This window comes from Haemaphysalis longicornis, unplaced genomic scaffold (assembly GCF_048455015.1).
Source record: "Haemaphysalis longicornis isolate Haplotype H1 unplaced genomic scaffold, Haemaphysalis longicornis Haplotype H1 scaffold_9, whole genome shotgun sequence".
Lineage (NCBI taxonomy): Eukaryota > Metazoa > Arthropoda > Arachnida > Ixodida > Ixodidae > Haemaphysalis > Haemaphysalis longicornis.
In genome coordinates this window covers 56,971,086-56,993,795 of record NW_027526460.1, presented here as the reverse complement: position 1 = coordinate 56,993,795, position 22,710 = coordinate 56,971,086, and the positions used below count along the sequence as shown (strand labels likewise).

Genomic DNA, 22,710 nt, shown 5'->3' with positions numbered 1-22,710 from the left:
AAACGCGCCGCGCACGCCACAGGCTGCAGGCGCGCTGCCGCTGCCGCGTAACCACCCGCACGCTGCGAGCGGCGCGGCAACATGGCGGCGGCTTCGGCCGCGAAGTGGTGTGGGGAGCTCGAGCGACCACTTTTAAGCGCTCTCTAAAATACCGCTCAATGCACACACGAAGTTGCTTGTGTGGTAAATGAGCTTATAATGTGGGCGAAATCGTCACTATAAAACATCATCCGCTTCGCCAGTGAAAGCGTCCATGCAATACCTGTAGGGTGGTAAGCCTAAACCCCCTCGGACGGAGCCAACCGGGCGTTTCAAAACCGCGCTCGAGCGCTTCAAAACCGCCGCCATGAGGCGCGCGCCTCCCCATTGGCGCAAGTCGACAGGCTCCTCCCACTGCCGCGCGCGACGCGCGTCATTTTCTGAGCGAGGCAGAAGCTGCCGCGTGCGTGGAATCGTCGACGCGGGCGTGAAACAATCGCACGCGCAACGCCGGCGCGCACGAATCGCATGCAAAAATGCTCCATGCGCATTTCTCGTGCGCATTCCCAGCTTGCCTTTTTGCCTTTTATTCGCACCAGAAAGGAGCAAAATACCTTGCAAATTATGTTTTGTGGTATTTTTTGCTATTGTGTGGATACTTAGGGGATTTAATTGCATCAAACTTCTGGCGACTTCTAGCGACTGTTTCGAAATAAGTGGGGAAAAAATCCCATTGCCCCAGGGATGCCAGGTTGGGGCTATAAATAGCCAAATATGGCTACTTTTCTGTGGTTGGTGGAATTTTTTATTGGCTATTTGGCTATTCTTTGGCTATTGGGTGAGCTGACTGTGAAAGCTATTTTTAATGCATGTTCGAGCCTGCCAACTATGGAGCGTTTTCAGTGACTCCTTGAAAAAGTCTTCCCTAGTAAGGACAAGAAGGCCATTATTCTTCAGCTGTGCCGTCCATTTTTGATCGCACGTGTGAAAAGATCTTGAAGCCCATTCCATGGCGACCTCTACATCAATTACTGGACGATAATGGTCGATGTTTAGTGTTGAGAGTTGCTTTGGACATATCTAGCAGTTGATGTTTAGTTGCTCCAAGGTGCTCCAAAACTGGCATTTAGGTGCTCCAAATTGCTCCAAAATTAATAATTTGCTGATAGAAAAATTGCTCCAAATCACCGTTCATCAGTGGCACCACTGGGAGTATTAAGTACCACAGAAATGTAAACACAAGGCCCCCTTAATAAGGGTCATTTCGCATTGCTAAGCATCATCAGCTACATGTGATTCGTGGAAACAGTTGCCTTGTAGTGTTTCTGAAAAATGCATATAAATCACAAATCAGTTCTCTGTATTTGTCGTTGCACCTTGGGGCCACAGCGAGTCTTGGAGCAGGATGCCACTTGTGCCTTTGGTAGCCTGGCCAAGGAGACACAACCTGGGGACCAGCCGAGCTCCCTCTGCCTGGAGTTCAAATCTGGCCAGTTCCTGGGCCCTGTGCCAGCACGTGGGGTACGTTCCAACTTGTTTTTTCCTTTTTTTTTCTCTTGTTTGTCAACAAGCATTCCAAACTGTGCACATGATGGCAAATGCTGGCAGGTTTTGCCATTTTGCCGTCGGGATTTTCTGGGCTGTTTCGCTCGTTGGCTCTGTGTCTTTTGCAAATTCATGTCATAAATGTGGCTCAGGCAAAGTGCCTAAGGTACCGTGCAGCAATTTTTCCAGCTTTTTTTTTTTTTTTTCCAAACTCTGAAATGCTTCGAGAACGTAGTCAAGAAGTGCATCCAGTACTTAGACTAAGAAGTCACAAAGTACCTGATCCAAATATTACTGCTTTAGGCCCATCAGATGTTGCAGGACCTTGCTCGAAAGATTTTTCTCCCATTCTCAGTCTAGGCATTGTTTGCACACTTAATTAAGCGACGTCACTCGAGCTGTACTGTGGCCGTTGACCGGCTTCCTTTCAGTTGTAGCAATGAACACATCGGGTAGCCACTTGATGAGAAATTATATGAAAGCAAGGCAGAAACTGACGAGCAAATCATGCAGTGCCGCTCTTTGCTTGCGATAACTATAGCTTTCGAAGTGGTTCCAGGCACGAAGGAAAGAGGGAAAGCATTTATCGGAAGTGTTTCAGGGTCCCTCTAAGAGCTGTCCCCTTTTCTTGGATGTGCCGGGTGGTGCACAGCAAAATAACTGACCAGAATGCTTGTCTAAGTCATGTTATCCTTGCAAATAAGATCTTCATGTGTAATTGAAGAGGAGCTGAAGAGAAGAGGAACAACAACAACAACAACACACTCTCCACAAGAGGCATGTGTTTGTATCCATCTGATGAAAAGTTCAGGGTTGTTTAATGGTGGCCTCTGATGCCAGTGAGCCTTGTGCTCTAAGGCCACAGTGCTGCCATTGGTTCACCTCACCCTGTTCCCGTTAGGCCTAAATGGGTAACGTGAAGGTCCTGTTTCATTCAGATCCCAACAGCCCCACCCTTGGTGAGGGTGCAGGGAGCTGGAGAAAGTGGACCTCGTGTATGGGGTGCGCTTCCTGTCCGATCAGGCATGGGTCTCAGGCAATGGAGCGACTGTTTGAGGGAGGAAGTGGCGTCCCTTCTCCCCAGGAGGGCCAGCAGCGCTATGCGTGGAGGATGCGGCAGCTGCTCAACCGGGTGATGCGCAACAAGGAGCTGGTGGGCCTGACGCGGGAGCTGGACGACCTAGCTGCAGAGGTGGCAGCCACCGTGCAGTCCTTTGAGCAGGAGGACCAAGACCTGGTGGGCGGCATTCTCTCTCCGCTTCTTCTTTTAAGTGCAGAGCACTTTAGGGGCTCGCCTTGTCATAGCTCGCTCGCTGGATTAGAGTAGAGCCCCACGGCGTTCCGTTGTAGCGGCTGGCGTCACGGTGTAACCCAGAAGCTTCGAAAGCCAGGCAGTTTATATAGTCATAAGCGTTCGAAACTCGTGAACTGGTGGTGTTTGTCATACATCTCCCTGTTGTTTAGTGCAAAGAAAACTGTAGGTACATTTGAGGCAAAATATACGTAATTAACCAGCAGCGCCCGCATTCGTGTAGTTAGGAACGCTTGTTGGGCTGGTATTTACGGTAGTAAGAAAAAAAAAAAGTGGCGGTGCATGTGTGGGAGGAAAAGCAAGCACAAAAACAACCACTGGAGCAGTTTCAGGCAGGGGGTACCGCAAATGCGGGAAATTTGAATTGCGTTTGGTGGTAGCAGTGAGCGAATAACGGCGCTACAGTTTATGGCGAATCACTGCTCTGCACTTCCGACAGCTTTCACATTGAGTGGAAGGGCTTTAATTTCTTAAAAACCAAATACCTTTGCCCACCTGAGCGTAACCGCCGAAGCAGCTCATCTTTCACTTCAAGCAGAAAATTTGGTCTTGCACTGCCATTCGCCAGCCTTCTCATTAGCTTGTTTGATGGAGTGACTGCCATGGGGATGGATTGTTATCACATTCGAGCCCCATACCGGGACAAAACTTTAATTTTATCCGCAAAAGTTTGAGGAGCCGAGCCAGATTCTGTGCATCCTATGCTAAATTTTGCTATCTATCTATCTATCTATCTATATATATATATATATATATATATTTTTTTTTTTTTTTTTTCACTACACCTTTGAATTTCTCCTCAGCCGAGTGAGTTGTCAGTGACAGGCAGCCTGTTTTATGCTTAGAAGGATAATTTGTTTTTGTGCAGTCGTTGGCTAGCTTTCTGGTTAGCTTGATTCCCCGAGAAACAGTTCTCGACAGGAAGTAGTCCTGGGTTTGAGCCTCAGACCAGGAAACACTTACCCTTAGCCGCAGAAATTTTCAGCGCGTTCCGGGGGGTCCAGCTGCCCCTTTGGCCGCACTTTGGCAGACGCTCTCAATTTGTATTTTCACATTATTTTATCCCACCCTGTGTTACCCATTGGGCTGCATTACCCTGGCACTTGAGAGGCCAACAGGCTGGTGGACAGGCTAATGGCTTGTGGGTGTCCCAGGCGAAATCTGGGGGCGGCCCATCGGAGCCGGAGGCGGAGCGTGAGAAGCGGAAGAAGCAGGCGCGGCTGGCCCAGCAGCGCAAGCGCAAGGCTCTCGCCGACCTGCTCAAGACACTGGCCAACATGGGTGAGTGTATGGTTGGCAGTGACAGCCTGGGCCCTCCCCACGACCAGGCCACTGCGCAAAAAGCAGTTATAAGTGTGCTTTATTCCAGACACTCTTCCATAGCAGCCAGGGGTTGGGGAAGCATGTGTTTTAGATGTCCTGGGTGTTTTTGTGGATCTCAGGAGTGGCACTGCTGTATCCGGGGTTTGTGCGAACCGTAGCCACACATAGGGCAAAAGATGACACGAAGCATGCAAGAAAGCGACACGTTGCGGCGAGTGCACCATGCTCTGCTCTGGGCCTCCCATAGAGTTTCGTGCTAATATACACAGTCGAATCCCACAGCAATGAAATTGATGGGACGTGCAAAGAATTTCGTTGTAACGTAAATTCGTTGATGCGAAATCTGCCTTAACACACCTTCGAAAGGCAAGAAAAATAGGCCCGTATATTATCCGCACCATTGATTGCATTATGCAATGTTTAGAAAATAGAGTGATGCGCTGTTTGATTGTGTTTATTCGGATAACAAAGGCACCAATGGTTATCTGGCATTTCACCCAGACGGGAAAAGCACTTTGCAGGGGGAGAGAGAGAAATGCAGTCGTAAAACATATTGCTGTGTAACAAGGCATATAGCTGCTAGGCCATCGGAAGCCCCCCTCTCGCTTATGGCAGGAGCCATGCCATTATCTTATCCTCTGAGAGGTCCCGAACTGGCATTGGTAGGCAAGCTGCATGCTTGTATTTATCGTGACCGCACGCTCGGGACTAAGACAGGGTGACGCGGGTTAAAGACTAAACACGAAGACGTTATTTTGCTTATTACTTTAAAGAATTGGATGCCAGCAAGCAATGGCGTCCATCTACGAGTTTGTTTTTGTTTATGGGTGGTGGTGTGGGTGTGCGGTGTCGTTTTCAGTGAAACTAAACGCCTTGAATGCACAGAAGTTACAGATAGCTGGCGTTAATGCTTATTTTGTTGTCAAATAAATGTTCAAACGCATCCCCCAATGAGCGAAAATTTCGTTGAAACAGATTTTGTTTTAGCAGGGTTCGACTGTATTTCGTTGAAGCGGAGTTTGCTGTACCAAGGTTCAATTGTACTAGAGGGAAATCTGTCGCTGCAGTCGAGTGCTATCAAGGGAGCCGACATAGCAGCTAGTAATGTTCCTCTCTTGCTTGGCCTGGCTTACATGCCTTCTTGTGGCTTCTGACGACCTAGGCAACAACGAGGGCAACATTGCTCTTTCTTGTTTAGGTTGCATGAAGCCTTTAAAATTTTTTTTTAACTGTACTTTTGTATTAATGAAATGGCTTCAGATAGTCTCTTGAGGACTATATATGCAAAAGCCCATTGCCAAGCCATGCCAAGGCGATGTGAAGCCGCATAATCTTGTGCGTGCAGGGCTGTCCCACCGCAAGGGGACCCTGTTCGGAGCCACGGCGCACGACATGCTCGAAGCTCCGGCGCTCGAGCTGCCCGAAGCTGCCAGGCGAGGCCTGTCCTCGGACACGGACGACCCGCTCAGCCAGAACTGGGCAGGCTGCCACCGTTACTACTACCGCTGCGTGGCCAGCGTCTCTGCCCTGGCTGCAAGCTGTCCCAGCAAGGTGGGCCTGCTTCGCGTCTCCGGCACACACTGTCGCCTCGCTCTGCGCTCTTTTTTCCCCCCTTCCTTTTAATCCTTTCCTATTTGCACTAACTTAATAAATAAGGGACCAAGGTGAAGTTAAGGACAGCAGCTGCCCATAACTCCTTCAGTCACGTATCGATCCCGTACAATAAAACCAAGCTGGTCTTTGTACTTGCGTGTTCTAAAATAAGGCAGCTGCCCTGTGCCTGGCATGCTCACCACTTTGATTGGTTGCTGCAAGATTTTTTTCCCCTTGACTTCTCTCGTCACTCGCTTAAAGCTCCATGCCAAATTGGATTGGTGTGCCCTCCTGTCCCTTGCAGGAGTTTGATCCGCAAGTGATGGAGCGGTGCAGTGGCTTTGCCGGGCACCTGGCCACCCTGGCAGTGGAGGACCGTGCCCGATGCCACGAGGCTGTCCAGGACCTGGAGAGGCTGCAGTAAGTGAACCTGAAGAGCAGAAGCTCCAGTGGTGGGGGTCAGCCCTTTTGAGCTGGCATGCTGCTGAGCCCTTTTTGGCAGTGTTCCCTTTTTGCTGCAAGCGCTAGCTCTCTGATGCCCTCTCCCGTCATGTGTGCAGACACCTGGCAGCCTCTCTGGAAGCGGCAGCGCAAGGCCCCCTCCCACCGCAGGCATTCCTCGACCGATGGGGGGTAAGTGTATATTTTAAGCAGGCTTGTGTCGAGTACCAACTAGTACCAACAGTGATGGTACAGTTCGAATGAGAGGCTCTCGGCTCACACAAGTCAAAGTTTGTATCCAGTTCCAGGGAACGATGATGGCATGGGCAGTTGTACATGCGCAAGGTACCCCCTTAACGTGCAAGTGTTTGCTTGTTTTAATGGACCCACAAATAAACTGCTGCGTAATCACAGTGCCGATTTGAGTCCACCAGGAATTGTCGTGTCACTGTTGGCAATGTACCTGGCGCTGCATTGGGATGCCGTGCACATCTTGCGTGTACGTGTTCATACATGGACAAGCAGGTATATGCCCAGCTGAAACATGAATGGTACCCGCCGCGGTGGCTCAGTGGCTAAGGCGTTGCGCTACTGAGCACGAGGTCGCGGGTTCGATTCCCGGCCGCGGCGGCAGCTTTTCTGATGGAGGCGAAAAGCAAAAACGCCCGTGTGTACGAGATTTCGGCGCACAATAAAGATCCCCAGGTGGTCGAAATTAATCCGGAGCCCTCCACTACGGCGCGCCTCATCGCCTGCGTTGCGTCGGCGCGTTAAACCCCCACAATAAATAATAAATAGAAACATGAATGGCCTACTTGGGCGTAAAAACGCATTGGGGACGTTGCAACCTTTCTGTAGTGGTAGTTCCAATCTTCTTCATTCTTGATTGCTGTGTGTGTGCCAGTTCCCACTGGCATGCTCGTCCGGCACTGGTCGCCAGCGAAAGTTCCTCCCTATAAACTACGTAAACTACGGCCAGGTGTTGGTGTAAAACATGCAACATCTGGAAGTGTTAGCCTGCTTTCACCTTTCGCATTCATTGCTTCTGAAGGGTCTACATACAGCTGCCACCCCAGGTGGAAAGTACTTTATAGTCTAAACAATGCACCCAGTACACGTTGATGGTGCACACCCGTGCTCGTACACTATTGCCACGTTTTCTTGACCCCACCCACCCTGTGGTGGCGTTGGCAGGCGAAGGTGTCCTCGGCGGTGTTCCAGAGCAGCCACCAGCTGGAGCAGACCCTGGTGCTGCTCAAGGCCTGGCCCAGGGGGGAGGCTGCCGGGGAGGACCCCGTGGAAGCGGCCATAGCCAGGCTGCAGCCACACCTGGCATCCCTGGAGAGCTGTGGGCAGCAGCTGGCACACCCGGCCCTGCGAGGTGGGCAGGCCGCCAGGTTTTGGGAGCTTTCTATGCTGGCACACACATGCCCAGACACCTGCTCCACTCGCACGCATCGTGTGTATGTCTAGCATACACTTACTGCATCTCACTCACACACCTCCTCGATGATATTTAGTTGCCATTGTGAGAGCACCATACTTGTTGGCCTATGTAGCAGGGACCGTGTTGCTACACAGATGTGTTGTCTTCGTAGCATCTGTGCCATGGGGATGCGCTTTTCACACGACTCATTGTCTGCTGCACCATACCTTAACGTGGTGCGAACACTATACCGACAGAATCCCACAAGTACCATTCCTTGTTGGAAACTTGCCAGAGGTTGACTGCCGTCTGCACCTGGTGTGTGTGCTTTCAGCAAGCTGCACAGGGTGGCTGCATTGCAATGTGTCAAGTGCCCCAAGTGTCAGGTGCAGCTATTCTTACCCCTTTGATACGGCATTCCTTCTTGTCCCTGTCTCCCTCCTTATCTCTGCTCCTTTCTCCCTTGGGAAGCTGTACAGCCATCTACAAGTTTATGCTCGAAGCCACTCATCCATTCTCATCCATCGAAGTTGTCCAATGATTGTAGCTACCTGTAGAGGTTTGCTGTCGTTTAAGTTTTGTGCACTAATTTGGCCGTACTGTGGCTTTGGGATGTTAAAAAGAAAGAGGGAAAGGAGCTGTGCATTTCACAAATACTACCCTATATTGCCTCATGTAAGTCAACCCAGGAATGGAACAGCTGCTCCTAAGGGTTTTTGTATGCTAAGAACAATAACAATGTTGCTGCAGAACGAGAGTTTGGCATCTCAGAGAAGTGTTTTCAGGGGTGGCGGCAACAAAAAGACCAGATCGTCGCGTGTGCTGGTACACATCGATTGTTTTGTGGACCAAAGCAGGGACAGTACCCCGCTGTCACGGAGGAAGTTCTCAAGTGGGTGCACATGCAGCGGAAGAAAGCATCAGCATGCCATACGAGGACATAAACATGAAATTGCAGGATGTCACTAATGGCCTAAACATCCAGCTCCAGCTGAGTGAGTTCAAAATATCCAAAAAATGGATCACAAACTTTATGAAGCGGAGCGGATGTTGCACAACTGTTTCGCAAAAGCTCTTGGAGACCTACGATGAGAAGTGGCTTGAGTTTTGGCGGTGCACCGAGGACCTGAGGAGGCAGCGGGCGTTCCTGTTCGGCCAGACCGACAACGCCAATCAAATGCCGGTCTGGTTTGATATGCCAAGCAGAAGAACCGTCGCCGAAAAGAGAGAGCGTCAGGTCTGCTTCCTAGCAACAGGCAACAAGCACAACCGCTTCACGGCAATGTTGTGCTGTACGGCAGACGGCCACAAGTTGCCTCCCTTTGTTGTTTTTGAGAGAAAAACCCGGCCAAGGAGGAGTTCCCGTCTAAAGTGGTAGTGCGAGTGAACGAGAAGGGTTTCTTCAGTGAAGAAATCGTGCTTGAATGCTTTCGACTTCGGCTGGTGCCCTGCTGAAGCCCCAGAGCATGCTTGTGTTCCACGGCCACGTGACAGACCGGGGCAAGAAGGCTGTGACCAACGCGGAATGTGACCTGGTGGTAACCCCGGGCAGGATGACGTCAATGTTGCATCCGATCGATGTATCGCTCAACAAGCCTTGTAAGGACCACGTTGGAGCCCTCTACAACAAGTGGATGAAACAGGAGGACAAGCCCAAAACACCCACCGGCTGTGTGAAGTGCCTGCCTTTGAGCAGAGTGGGTTAACGACGACATGGTGTGTGACGCCTTCAACGCTCAATTTCGGCACCATTTGAGGCAGCCAGCCACCTCTGACGATGACGACAACACCAATGAACAGGCCTAGGCTTGGAGCTACTGCTGTGGAACTAAAGTCACTTTTTGAATGTCACCAGCTGGCTTTTTTTTAATAATTTATTTTATTGGCTCGGCGATGGCAGTGATGGCCAGGCCTAGGCCCGGAGCATCCACAGCAGGAATAAAATTCAGTGTGGTCCCCCCCCCCCCCCCACCCTTTGGACATCAAAACCGGGGAAGTTGACTTATTTTTGGGGTCGACTAATACACATTAGTATACAGTAAAACATCTCATTGAATTATCACTGGGAGAGGTTGTCTGGCTAGTGAAGCTGGCCCCACAAATGCTGCCTCATAAGAAGAAACAAAACAACCGCACATCCAAGAATCTTCCTCCTCCCATCCCCCCCCGTAGGCGTGCTGGGCCACCCAAGCATGGAGCTGCTGGAGGAGGCGGTGGAGCGGCTGAGCAGCCTGTGGCGGGACGCCCACCAGGCGGGCCAGAGCCTGCGGCCCGCCCCCCTCGTTGTGAGCCTGCGCGGCCTGGCCGATCCCCTGGGGGCCCTGTGCGGGGAGTGGCACCGGGCAGAGAGCCCTGAGCCCCAGCGGCCGGAGGGCGCGGGGGCCACCGAGGCGCTCGTGCGCCGCCTGCTGCTGGCCGTGCAGGGCCTGCACGCCCTGCTGGGCACCCAGCCTTCCCAGCCCTCCCAGCCGGAGCAGCCCAGCCTGCAGCATTTGAGGCAGAGGCTGGAGGCGGCCTTGGAGCAGCTGGACCTGCCCCGGGTCAGCCAGTGCGCCCACCGCCTGGTGCGCAGCCTGGCACGGCAGGGCACCCACGCAGACGCCAGCCGGGAGAGCAGGCAAGGCCCTCTCCCTCGTGGCTGGTGACTGGCTCGCTTGGGCTCAGACGTGTTCAGCCAACTGAGGGACGCGCTTTTCAGTTTTTTGTTTCTCGTTAGATGTAATTATGAAAGGGCAGAACCACAGTGTATTGGGAATGCAGCATACTGCAAGTAAAGGGGAGGGAAATGAAATGGGGACTTGGTACCCTAGAGGGCCTAATACTAGTGCAATACCATAATTCCTGCAGTGCACGGGTTGTTTGTTCACTCGTAGCTTGAAGGACTCGTTTGTTTTTCAAGGCCAGCGTGCACGAAGGAAGCGGGACAATATAAACGAGGCTGCTTGCAGTGGGCATTTTGTTGTTCAGGGAATTATTCCATTCCAAAGTGTTGTCTGTGTGAAGTGTCAGTAAAGAGACTGCATTTGATTGCACAGCTGGCTTGCACTCATCAGCATAGCCTGCTCAATCTCAGTAAAATATTGTAAAGCTATCTAGTCGTGGCACTGGAATTCTTTTGGCACTGTACGGAAGCAGCACAACTGCTACAAATGTGCAGTTCCAAAGGACACGCAACTTCCGAAAAAAAGAAGAAGTCTTCAGAGTGCAGCATGTTCTGTGCAGAACGGTATAGAGAGAGTGCTTAGTGCAGACCTGGCACGGTTAGCAAGTCATCTGGTGGTGCTCTGTGAAAGTGGGGCACTCTGTCAGCCAGCTGGGACGTTCACTGTCCTCACCTGAACGATATCTCGTGCCTCAATGAGAAGTAACACTATTCTGACCAGCAACCTTTGTGAGGCTTTGAACTGACAAGGGCAAATATTGGGAATCATCACCTTCTTGCTGTTGCCAACTTCCCCTTCCCAAAACAAGTATACCATCTTGCATACAAAGCACATGTGCGATCTTTCATGCATAACGGCATCTCATTCGGACGTCCAAAAAGGGAAGTCCTATGCACAGCTGCCCGGTTTTGGCACTGGACTCAAACGTCTTGTCTGTGGTTGCTCGGGAGGCAGCTCAGGATGTTCAAAGCATACGAGAGCAGTTCTTTTCATTGTTCTCAACATCAGTTGTCACCCAAGGAGGAGGCAACTGTTGGGAGGACGCTGAGTGCACTGTTTGATGAGGGAGCAGTGCCTGGCCATGTGCTGAGAGTGCCTGTGTTGCCTGTGTGGCTGGTCGCAGTGGGCGGGTGCTTCCCCTGCTGCGGCAGTACCTGGGGGCGGCCCAGTACCTGGTCTCCGTGCAGCTGGCCTACCACCGCACGGGGCTCAAGCTGCTGCACGTGCTCTCCACCGTCTTCACCAGCCTCGCACAGAAGGCAAGCCAGCCCGCTGCTGCTGACCCCCTTTTCTTACAGCTTTGTTTATTCCTCCTCCCCTAATAAAGGGGCAATGACTACAAACTGCAACCTTGTTTGATACGAAAGAACTAGCTTTTTGGAAACTCACCCAGCTTTGTTCTAGCCCTAAAAGCCCCCCCTTTTTTTTTGAATACTGGAGAGAAGAAAGATACTATTGAGTAAGTTTTGAATTTCGTGCCCCTTACCCGCCGCGGTGGCTCAGTGGCTAAGGCGTTGCGCTGCTGAGCACGAGGTCGCGGGTTCGATTCCCGGCCGCGGCGGCCGCTTTTCTGATGGAGGCGAAAAGCAAAAACGCCCGTGTGTACGAGATTTCGGCGCACGTTAAAGATCCCCAGGTGGTCAAAATTAATCCGGAGCCCTCCACTACGGCGCGCCTCATCGCCTGCGTTGCGTCGGCGCGTTAAACCCTACAATCAATCAATTTCGTGCCCCTTAACGTGAGTAATGATGCAATAGGGGGAGATACTAATGGCACAGCTATCAGTGTGTTGACTGCACATTAGCATTCAAGTGATGTGATCAACCGGAACTAGAGTCGCCACTATAATTGCCCAGTCTTGTTTCTTGGTGCTTGCTGGCTTTGGTTGGCAGTCAGCGGTCACACAAACAAGGTACCGTGACATCACAAGAACTCTATAAGAAGGCGGCTGCGGCGTCATTACTGCTTCAATACCTAGATTATTTGTTCAAAGTTTGGAATAAAATTTGCATTATGCTGATCCGGATAAGTCAGTCTGTTTTATGAATGGATCTTGTATCTTGTCTTCGCGGCTTTTTTAAGATTGGATAAGCTCAAGACCCTTCACAGTGGTTAAAGCTTAACCATACTGCAATGTTAGTGGGCCTGAAAGTTGTTTCGCAAAATTGGGAACTTCGTAAAATTGCAAACATTGAACTCAACAAACTACACTTGGAGAGTTGAAACCTGTTCACTCTGGTTAGATAGGGAAAAGAACCCTTAAAGCCGATTTCACAAATCTGCATAGATGTGGCCCATAACAGCCCTCTGGATGTCTAACCACTGTTAAAAGCGCTTGCTCAGTATTAGTAATGTTGCCGCAATGCCAAACTCAAGCAGCAGGGTGCAACCTTTGTGCACTATTTGGCCGTACATCGTGCTGTCCAGCTTGTGGCTGCACAAAGAGCAGTGTGTGCATGTGTGTGTCTTTGAATAAGCACCTTGGTGCTGTCGCTGGTTACCAGTGCATCATTGTCCCACTTATAGGATATGGGCCCTGATGTGGCCTCCTCGTCCTTGTGCACAGGGCCTGTGCGTGCCCAAGGAGTGGCGAGAGGAGATTGAGCGGGAAGGAGCCCCCGAGTTCCAGGAGCTGGAGGACGGGGGCCTGGGCGAGGGCCAGGGCGCCAAGGACGTCAGCGACCGGCTCGAGTCCGAGGACCAGCTCGAGGGCCTGCAAGGCGAGCAGAAGAAGCAGCCGGACGCTGAGGAGGAGCGGCCCAAGGTGAGAGGCTGGCTGGGGTGGCCCCTTCATCTTTCTGCGCCTCTCGTACACAACAACCCACAAAGTGTTCAGGATATTAAGTGCGAACAAGTTGTGGACCCTCTTCGTTTGGTCACTGGGTTGGTTGCGCACGTGGCGACACATATTGCTAAAAAGGGGAGAACAAAAGAATGGCAGTTGTGTAACGAACAACAAGGCGGACAAGCATTGCAGATCTAAAAGCTCACTCTGTGCATTGGTGCAGCCTTGTGTTTATGCTTCACTCAGAGAAATCCTGCCGTTCCTCAAATGAATTGCCATGTGTGGGGACTTCTGGCCATGGGGCATACTTGTGGGGGCACCCGCACGCCGTTTTTCATCTCGCCTTTCTTGACGCCTGGTAGCGTTGTAGAGACTCAACCGGTATTTACACAGTCCGAGCCCCATGGTTGTGTGCATTGCTAGAACCAAAACATACCCTACTGGCGTCCTCCGGTTTTTTATATCTGTTGCACAGTGAGGCAGGGGGATCACGTGGGAGCTAAGATGATCTTGCTCATTGGAACTGTGCCATAACACCACTCACACGCTCAAAGTTTTGCGAAGCGCAGACGACGGACTTTCGCACCATCGGGCAACAAAAGCTCTGTGCACCTCGTTCGTCTTTCATTAATGCCTGTGGGGTTTTACCACAGAATTTGCCTGATGCCACACCTGTTGCCGCGCTTCCCATAAGAGACAACAGAAAAACGTCACAAGTATCCACATCATAAACTCTTAATTTTTAGAAAGGAAGCTGTTCACATGGACATACGTGCAAGGCACAGAAAATTTGGCCGGGCTTTTGGAATATCTCAGGTGTTCCCTGAAATTATGGCTACTGGCGTGGTGGCATGGCTCTTCCGCTGCAACCCTTTGCGCATGGGCTGCAGTCTCAGTACTGGCGAGTTGCATCAATTTTACATTGTGAACACCTACACTGCAGCACACATGCTGCATAGAAATTTGACGGTAGGATCCGCTAAGAGCACAAGCCGAAGATTTCATTTTTAACATCTCGTACCTACGTTTAAATGTGACCTCTGGTAAGAGTGTGTAAGTCGTAAAGACAATGCATTCAGACTGCTGTGTTATAAATGTCTGCAACTTCGCCGTGGCATTAGCTCCTCCGTATCAAGAAGAAAGATTTCTCATGGCATTGCAGGTTTGCAAACTTTGACAAGTTTGTAGTCCTTCTGAGTGTCCCAAATACGAAAAAAGAAAAAAGATATTATTCCTAAAGGATGTCAAAAGTTCACAATCCTTTGACGAAAAAAAGTGGTCGCTGCCTTCCATCCTCCGGCAGCATAAGAGCCAGTTGAAGCTGTCAGTTACCCTCTCCTGCCAAATGCTGGTGCAATGAGGGGAACCCTATCATTGGTACTGGTACAGAAAAGCTGAAAGTGCTATATATCTGACACCTAGGACCTGTTGGGCGTGTTTGTTTAGCGCAGCATTACTTGGAGTTAATATGGGGAGTAGCTGAGTTTATTAAGGCGAGCTTCAACTGGTTGTCAGCAAGTGCTTATTCGTATTTTCAAACATTGGAATACTTTGAAGAAGAATTCAATGTTTTTGATTGTTGCTATTCTCTTCGATCCCAAATCAATTATCTGAATGTGAAGTCCGATATTTTCTCATTGTTACTCACCTTCCCTGCGCAACTGTCGCTGCCTCTAGTTTGCTCTTGCACAGGAACCTTGTGCAGTTTGTTTCTTCCTTGTTCGGAGAGGAGCTCATGCACGTGCCCTTCTTTCTTCTGTCTGCAGGAGGAAGAGAATGGAGTGGAGATGTCGGAGGACTTTGATGCCGTCGCCCAGGATCCCGAGGAGGGTGAGGGTGACGACAAGGAGAGCGACAGCGAGGACGACAAAGAGGACGAGGAGCTGGAGGACCAGATGGGAGACGTTAAAGCTGACCAAGAGCTGGACCAAGAGGTGCTGTCTGCTGCTCCAGGCAGCTCCGTTTGGAAATTACACTTAGCACATCCCCTCTCAACCTTGGATGTGTGGTACAGGCTCGTCAAAGTAATGTAAACTTGCCGTAATGAATACACCCCGTTCTACCCCTGTAGAGGTCACTCGGAATCCACCACTGACTCGGCTTGGAAGCACGAAGTTCCAAAAAAGGCTCACGCCAGCTTTTACCAAGCAAAGAGAAAGCACGGGTGTGCCTGCAAGTTTTGTGTGACACTGCTTTGGCAGGAAGTGCAACAGGTTGCATCGCCTTTGCTTCTTAATGCCGACTGTGCACTCACGTTGGTTGGTTGATGCAGCGGGTAGTTTGTCAAGTGTTACATGCACCTGTTAGGTGTAGTAAACAGTGAATGCATAGCGCTCTGTACTGTGGTGGTAAGTGTATGGCAGTTTGACTGGGATCAAGTAGACTACACACGTGGGACTGTGGTGCAGGTTGAAAGAAGTAGGGATTGTAAATGTCGCATGTTGTGAGTTTGTCTTCTAGGAATTAGAATTGAAATACGATGAAAGCTCATTAATTCGAACTGCAGTAATTTGAATTATGGATCATTCTAACTGCACCATTTGGTCCAGCCAAGCCTCCTTAGAAGTAAACCTGTTATTGCGAACCCAAGTAGGTTCCACCACGGATAATTCGAACTATGCACCACTGCACCGGCATATTGGTGCCTGGCGCACGGGCAAAGAAACGCGCCCTGTGCCTACACACGAAGCTACATAGAACGGAGAAGGCGACATAGGGTAACACAATCTAAAGCTTGCATGGCGAACATTCTGGAGATGCATTCTCTGCGAGCACATAGTGGTGTGTGTGGGGTGTGCTAACAGATAAGGGCATCATATTTCAGGTCAGAAGCGTAGAACCTGTTTCTGCCAATGACGAGGACGAGGATGAAGCATAGTGTGCCTGTCTGCTCAGTAGCAATGGCCAGGTGGAATGCCACCTGTCTCTTTTTTTAGTTTTCGAGAAGGCCAAGATGAGGCTTTCTACTACATGTGTTTGTTAGAGCAAAAAGTGCTTCTAAAGCAAAAAGAAGTGTGATGCTTCTGCCCTTGGGGACAAAAAGCAGCTGGCTGCAATCAGGGGCTTTTTCAAGCAGAGTACTGACATGCCCTGCTTGCTTCTTCCTAATTGCAGTGTACTGTAGTTGTTCACTTCCATTAGTTCGAACTGAGATGGAATCTCCCTGCAGTTAGAATTAACAAGCTCTTACTGTATTCAATTGTATTATGCAATTTGATTGGAAACTTGAATATTTGGACATTTATTGCATTACGCCTTTATATAGTCAAGCCAAGAGTAAACACGGGTCTGTGAAACTCGGTGTGCTTTTCTGAACTTGTGAAATTTTTTATGAATTATCTTGACTGGAGGCCTTTTTTTCTGGTTGCCTGTCTACATACTTCCGGTACTCAGCTCAGCACATTTAACACCCAGAAGCAAGGGACAAATCTTATAGCCAATCAGGAGAAGCTTCCTGTCAAGGGGTCAAATTCACGGAAAATTCCACAACTCGAGAATAGCACCCAAGGAAGAAAGGGTTAAGCCTCTATGTCCCGAGGGAAGCTTCATCGTTCATGAAGTGGGGCCATCAACGGGCCCAACTGAGCTGCTGAGAAACCATGAGCAGGATTTGTCTGAGGAAGGAATATCTTCTGCGGTGTGCCTAAATGGGGCTCTTTTTTTTTTTTTTTTTAAATGTATCACCACTTCTGAGTAACAGTAGGCTTACCTGCAGCATTCTTAGTCTCCTGCTTTCTCAGAAGTCCAAAAATGAGAGAAAGCTCATCTTAACTGCTTGTGTCGCCCTCACTGAGCTTGCCGCTCAGTTATTTATTTTATTTATTTATGACATACTGCAGACCCCACAAGGGGTCCAAGCAGGGGGGGCAGAATCACTGCACTGTAACACACTGACAACATAGGGTAAAAATATAGCAACAGAGGAAAAAGAAAAAGAACACACACACAGTTCGGGTGGAATGTTCATTTTTGTGGCTCTCGGCAATGCGAGGTGACCTTCACCGAGCTGCGCTGCAGGGTTCCAAGGCTTAATTTCTATCTGTTCAGATCAGAACTTTCACCTACAGAACTATGTGTGCGGTGCCAGGTCCTCGAAACAATCGAACATTTTTTTTCCCGACTGTCGCCGTTTCTCAACAGCTAGACAACTGTTTTTGAAGGAGCCGATTGAGCGGTTGGGGTTGACTTTATCGATAACACTTATATTATCTATTGGCGCATCAAAGCTGGGGTTTGCAAGAAGGGATATATATAATTGCATTCAAAATTTTCTTTCTGCCTCAGGTCGTTTGAATTGCTAAACGGTGCTGATTAATGGGTAATTCGGGTTTCATTCACAACTAAGTTTACTTTTACAGCCTCTTTCCGGGAATAAGTATTTTGAAATCCCCACGTATTTAACCGGTTTAGCCCTGGCCAATCCCCCCTTGTGGGTATGTGCCGAAATATTGAGGACATCATCATCATCATCACAAAGAGACATCACTTCAACTTTCCAAATGATCGATTTCAACTATGCAGCTGATAACAGATATGGGCAGATCATTCCACTCAGATAAAGAAAACTTGAGCACGTTTGTCCTGGCATTGTTTGTTAGCTTGCACACTCGGGCTGCCTGCCCAGTGTACCACGTGGCAGGTCTCAAAGAAGGCTGTCTAGCAGGCGGCCATTCCTGACGTGGTGCGATCCGTTGCCCCTTCTCCCCCCTGCGCAGCTGTGGGACAAGGAGGACGACGATGAGCCCGAGGACGTGGCCGGGGACGAGAAGGAGGAGGAGGGGGCCAGTGGCGAGGCCTGCAAGGAGAAGCCCGAGCTGGGGGCCCGCGACGAGTCTGCGGCACCCCAGAGCGAGCAGCCGCCGCCCATGGGGCCCGAGGACGACGCCCCTGCTGAACCGCCCGAGGGGACCCCGCCCGACCCCAACTGCTCAAACCCCGAGGTAGGGGGGCTGCTTTGTGGGCCCTTTGTTTTCGTGGGTGTCGTGTTTGGGGGATGTGCAGGCGTGCGTGCATGTGTGTGAGAGGAGGGAGGGAGAGATCACTCTGCACATTGCACTTCCGCATTCAGGTTGCATGGGGAAAATGGCTTTCTTGTGCAGCACCAGCCCTCCGAGCCACCTGTTCAGTCAGTGGCCTGCTTGACGACAGAGAAAATGGCAAACCAGCCGTCGTCTGCCAAGTTGTGATGCTCAGTTATGGCTCCTTCTGGGTAGTCGTACTTCCCACTTTCAAGGAACACTGGTCATATTGTTGTCACAATGCCTTCAACGGGGCCATGAAGACAAAATACAACTTCGTTCACTTTGAAATAGCCAGCCTTTAGCGACTCACTTAGCCTTATTGTAGCCACAAAAGACATTTTTTTAACTAGAAAAATGCAAGATATACTGAAAAACTTGCCAAGTTCGTTCCACATGGACATAACATGGGCACAAGTGATGTGATACATGGGGCAGTACTAAAAACATAGTGATAAGTGTGTTAACTGCACATTAGCTTTCAAGTGATACGAGCAACCGGAACTGGAGGCCTTACTACAGTCGCCCAGTCATGTTTTTTGGCAATGGCTTTGGTTGGCTGCCACTAGTCGCACAAACAAGATTCCGTGATGTTTTAGAGGCGGTGCTGAAAAGTGGCTGGGCTGTCGCCAGTAGTTAATCTATGCGGTAGCTTGGAATTAGTCCTGTAACGTCCACACTAGTTTTTTCTATGCCCTCAGTGATTCTACCGCCTAGCCTTTTTCACCTTAAGATCACTCCACAGTGTGCAGCTTAATAGAGAGTTATAGCAGATCGGAGAATCGGTACCGGTACGGTACCTGGTAGGTGACGGCCGTTACTACGCACGCGCAGGGGCGGAAAAACTGGTTGTGCGTATTCGCAGGTGTACCGGGTACTGTACCAGGACTGCTTCTCCGATCTGCTATAACTCTCTAATATCTGTAGCATTCTTTTGAAGTTTGTGACAAAATTGGCATCTTTCTTGCCCGGAAAGAGCTGTCTATTTTGTCATACAAAACTCGTATTTTCTCTTTATGGCCCCGTCATAATCAGCAGCCATAGAGTTTCATACAATAACAACTAGAGAGAAATCTTGCGCTGCAATTGCATGCCTCAATGGGCGTGAAGGGTAGTTCTGGATTCAGATTGGCGCTCGATGGCTTGCGGAAGTTACTATGGATTGCAGGCAGTTTCATTTTCATTTTGGATTTACATGAACGCATTTGCCTACGCGGTGTGTTGGAAGAACCTATCAAAAATATGTTTCTCCTTGAACTGCATGCCGCGCGCACTGACACCGCCCTGAGTGGAATGTTTTATAACCAGAGTTGCAAATTGGGTGGGTTATCAATTCATTGCCGGCACAGCAAGTACGAAAACACAAATGATGGCGCTCTGTGCGGCGAAGTTGTCTGCGAATTAGGAGTTGAGGCGCTGCTCATTCGGCAGAGCAATGTATTGTCGAAGCTGACGACAGTTGCGAATCGCTTGGAAGAGTTACACCTTCCGTGCGAACGCCGGCTCCTACGGCGTAGACCAGCAGTAGCGGCGGCTGATAGGAACGCAGCTTGATGAATGTCACTTAATATTTTCTCTTCCTATTACAAACCACCAGCGCCGAAACTTTTTACAAGTAGTTTTTAAAGAAGTCCATGTCCGGCTGTAGTTGGCGGCAAACGGCAAACCTGCTCCACAAACCTCCTCAACTGCTTTTTATTTAAACGCGCCATTTTATTTCATACAAAACCGGTTTTTCGTCACTAACTTTCTTGTTCGCCATGTAATTTGTAAACGGAGAACCGGGCAATAAGAGCCTTTTTTTTTTTTTTTTTTTTTTGTCAAAAAACGCAATTTGCGCAGCCAAAGGCCCGTTTCGATCCTATGCAATCCGGTTCCAGAACTACCCATCATTCCCATTAAAGCGTAAGCGCCGCTGCCATGTTCGCGTTGACACTAGCTCCAGTTTCCCCTCTAGTTGTTATTGTATGAAACTCTGTCAGCAGCGACAGAATTAAGAAAATTGGGCCCACCTGTGCAGGTGTATAGTGACGCAGCAGAGGAATGCGAGTGCACTGTGAGCCCACCCTAAGGGCTGCGGCTGCATTGACTGGTTAATGGGGAGTCACAGCAGCTGCAAAATTACCTAGTACACGACCTGATAAATGTGTCTGCTAACCAGGGAAACAAACTACCATCCAACAAGAACTGCCACCCGCTCTTGCATCTGCCAGTCAGCGCTCCTGTTTTTACCAGTAGCAGATGTGTGTTTCTCTGCTCTCGTGCAACCCGTTTGCAGCCACGGCATTCACACCCTTCTCGCACTCGTGCCTTGCAAGGCCCTGTAGCAATATTGAAGGGTAAGCTGTGGTTACATCGAAAGCTGTGATCGGAAACACTGTTTATTGTGCCCAATTGATGTGCTCTCCTGTGTGTGAAGTCAGCGTCATTTCCGCTCAAACTGTTCAAAGGCTACGCTTGGTGTAGCCATTGCTTGTATCCAGCATGGGCAGTAGATGCAGTTAACTTGCCTTACAGAACACTGGACACCTTCCTTTGTCCTGAATTGTTGATAAGGAAGAAACTGCCGAGCTGAGGTTTTTCTCACTGAACAATCGTACACGGAGCATTTGATTGAAAGAAGGCCCGGAGTGTGGCCCTGCTGACGATCGGGTTGCGGATCTGTTTGATCAGCTGTGCTCGTTTTGTCCTGCGTCCTTCCCTCCCTTCTTCCAGGAGCCCGACCCCCTGGACCTGCCGGAAGACATGCAGCTTCCGGAAGGTGAAGAGCTGGGCTCTGACGCCGAGGAGGCCACCGAGGACGCTCCCGAGGAGAACCAGGACCTGAGCCTGGCCGACATAGAAGATATGCCCACGGAGGAGGACAGCAAGAGCACAGACGCCGACGAGGCGGCCGAGAGTGCGCCTCCAGAGGAGGAGGACGCTGCTGGCCCCAAGGAGGAAGGGGCGCCAGAAGAGCAGGCCCCACCTCCACTGGACATGCAGGACGAGAACAACATGGCCGGTGAGTGCTGCCGCTGCTGTAGGGGCCCCATGGGAGAGCTCCCAGCGATCATCAAACGGATTCAGACAATGCTCTTGTGCACAAGCCCCCCTCAGTTCCCAAGCCAAGGTTTCACGCATTATGAAAGCAATGGCAAAAGCTGTTAAATATTTCTGCAACCTTTCATTGGTAATGACACCATGCAGGTAGTTCACTGAGTTTTTGTCCATTTTTAGAATAACGTAAAATTCCTAGCAAGCGCCCCCCTGCAGGTAAGTCGAGATCACCGGCAATGTGGGGAGGGTCCACTATCCCAAAACAACACCAAAATTCAACATGGCGGCGGCAACGATACCCGACAGAAAAAAAGAAAAAGAAAAAAAAAACGCGGAGTGCACGTGCACTTAACATTTTGCCAAAGAACGTTAGTCGTCACTCTCAAAACCTTCAAAAGACTCCTCTGGGTCAGTCCCAAAGAAAAGCTTGCAGCATTCTGCTTAAAGCCTGCCCCGGTCTCCTGATGCCCTGGCTCCCACATCTGCCAGTCCACCAGGCAGGTTGCCTTCCTCTGAGCCATCCAGTGCGTTGCTTATGCCGCAGCCCCTGAAGGACCGTGCCACAGTATCCTCGGGTACAGTGGCCCATGCCCTGGCAACAAAATTGAGCACATGCTGCCGCCAAAAAAAACGGCACCAGCAAGAGAAAAACAAGAAATGGCGTGTAGACATCAGGCTATCTGGCTGCCAACTACGATTGGATTGGATAGGATTATAGACTGGCCATGGCACGCCAGTGTTGCCTGGGTGCTGTGGATTTTGGGGTGCAGACCATGTGAAACATGGGGGGGGGGGCGGCGGCACTTTTTCAGAACACCACAGAAATTTGAAATTAGCAGTGGATTTTGGAAGGGAGGGGGAGGGGAAAGAGGGGTAAAGTGCCAGAGCTGATGACTAATGGAAATTTTGGGGCAGTTAAAGTTCCAAGGCTGTAGATCAGCCGGGTGTGGATGCTTGTTCGGAATTTTACAGTAGATAGGCCGAGTTGTTTGGCATTTTTTTGTGGTTTTTGCATGTAAGAATAAAATGAAGAGTTGGTCTGGCCATGTTGGCACTTTCCGTTTGCCTTATTGTGGCCCAAGTTCAGGGGGAAGTGAGGACGGGGACAATGCGGACCGTGTGGAGCTCATAATGTTTTGCCATGATTTCTGGAAAACGTTATGGCTGGTATACTGCATTTGTTGAGCGTACTGCAAGGCAGGAAAGGGGGAGAAATGCTGTACATAGTGACAGTGCAAAGTAGTTATGTCATTGCTGTCAGAACCTTTGCTCGTGCATCTCAATATGTTTCCCTTGGGGTGCTGGAGAAGCTTGCTCTGGTTCCAGCTGTTGGTAGATTTCACAGACGGTGCATGCTGAAAGCGGAGGCTCACTAAGAGGGTTCAACTCAAACTGAGGACGACTCAGCGAGCAATGGAACGGAAGATGATAGGTGTAACATTAAGGGACAAGAAGAGAGCGGAGTGGGTCAGGGAGCAAACGCATGTTAAGGACGCATTAGTGGAAATTAAAAGAAGAAATGGACGTGGACAGGGCATGTAATGCGAAGGCAAGATAACCGCTGGTCATTAAGGGTAACAGAGTGG

The 22,710-nt window shown here is 50.1% G+C and overlaps 1 protein-coding gene across 1 annotated transcript in view; it reads left to right on the top strand.

Annotated features, from left to right (window-relative positions):
• The window catches only part of LOC144151862 (midasin), a 142,035-nt gene that overhangs the window by 113,132 nt on the left and 6,193 nt on the right, over positions 1-22,710 (top strand). The window contains exons 60-72 of the mRNA XM_077683018.1: positions 1,369-1,500; positions 2,609-2,761; positions 3,991-4,117; positions 5,505-5,710; positions 6,057-6,172; positions 6,313-6,385; positions 7,388-7,574; positions 9,792-10,236; positions 11,406-11,541; positions 12,849-13,046; positions 14,834-15,001; positions 17,783-18,007; positions 20,801-21,089. Coding sequence (XP_077539144.1) covers positions 1,369-1,500; positions 2,609-2,761; positions 3,991-4,117; positions 5,505-5,710; positions 6,057-6,172; positions 6,313-6,385; positions 7,388-7,574; positions 9,792-10,236; positions 11,406-11,541; positions 12,849-13,046; positions 14,834-15,001; positions 17,783-18,007; positions 20,801-21,089 — 2,455 coding nt within the window. The remainder of the gene's footprint in view (positions 1-1,368; positions 1,501-2,608; positions 2,762-3,990; positions 4,118-5,504; positions 5,711-6,056; positions 6,173-6,312; positions 6,386-7,387; positions 7,575-9,791; positions 10,237-11,405; positions 11,542-12,848; positions 13,047-14,833; positions 15,002-17,782; positions 18,008-20,800; positions 21,090-22,710) is intronic.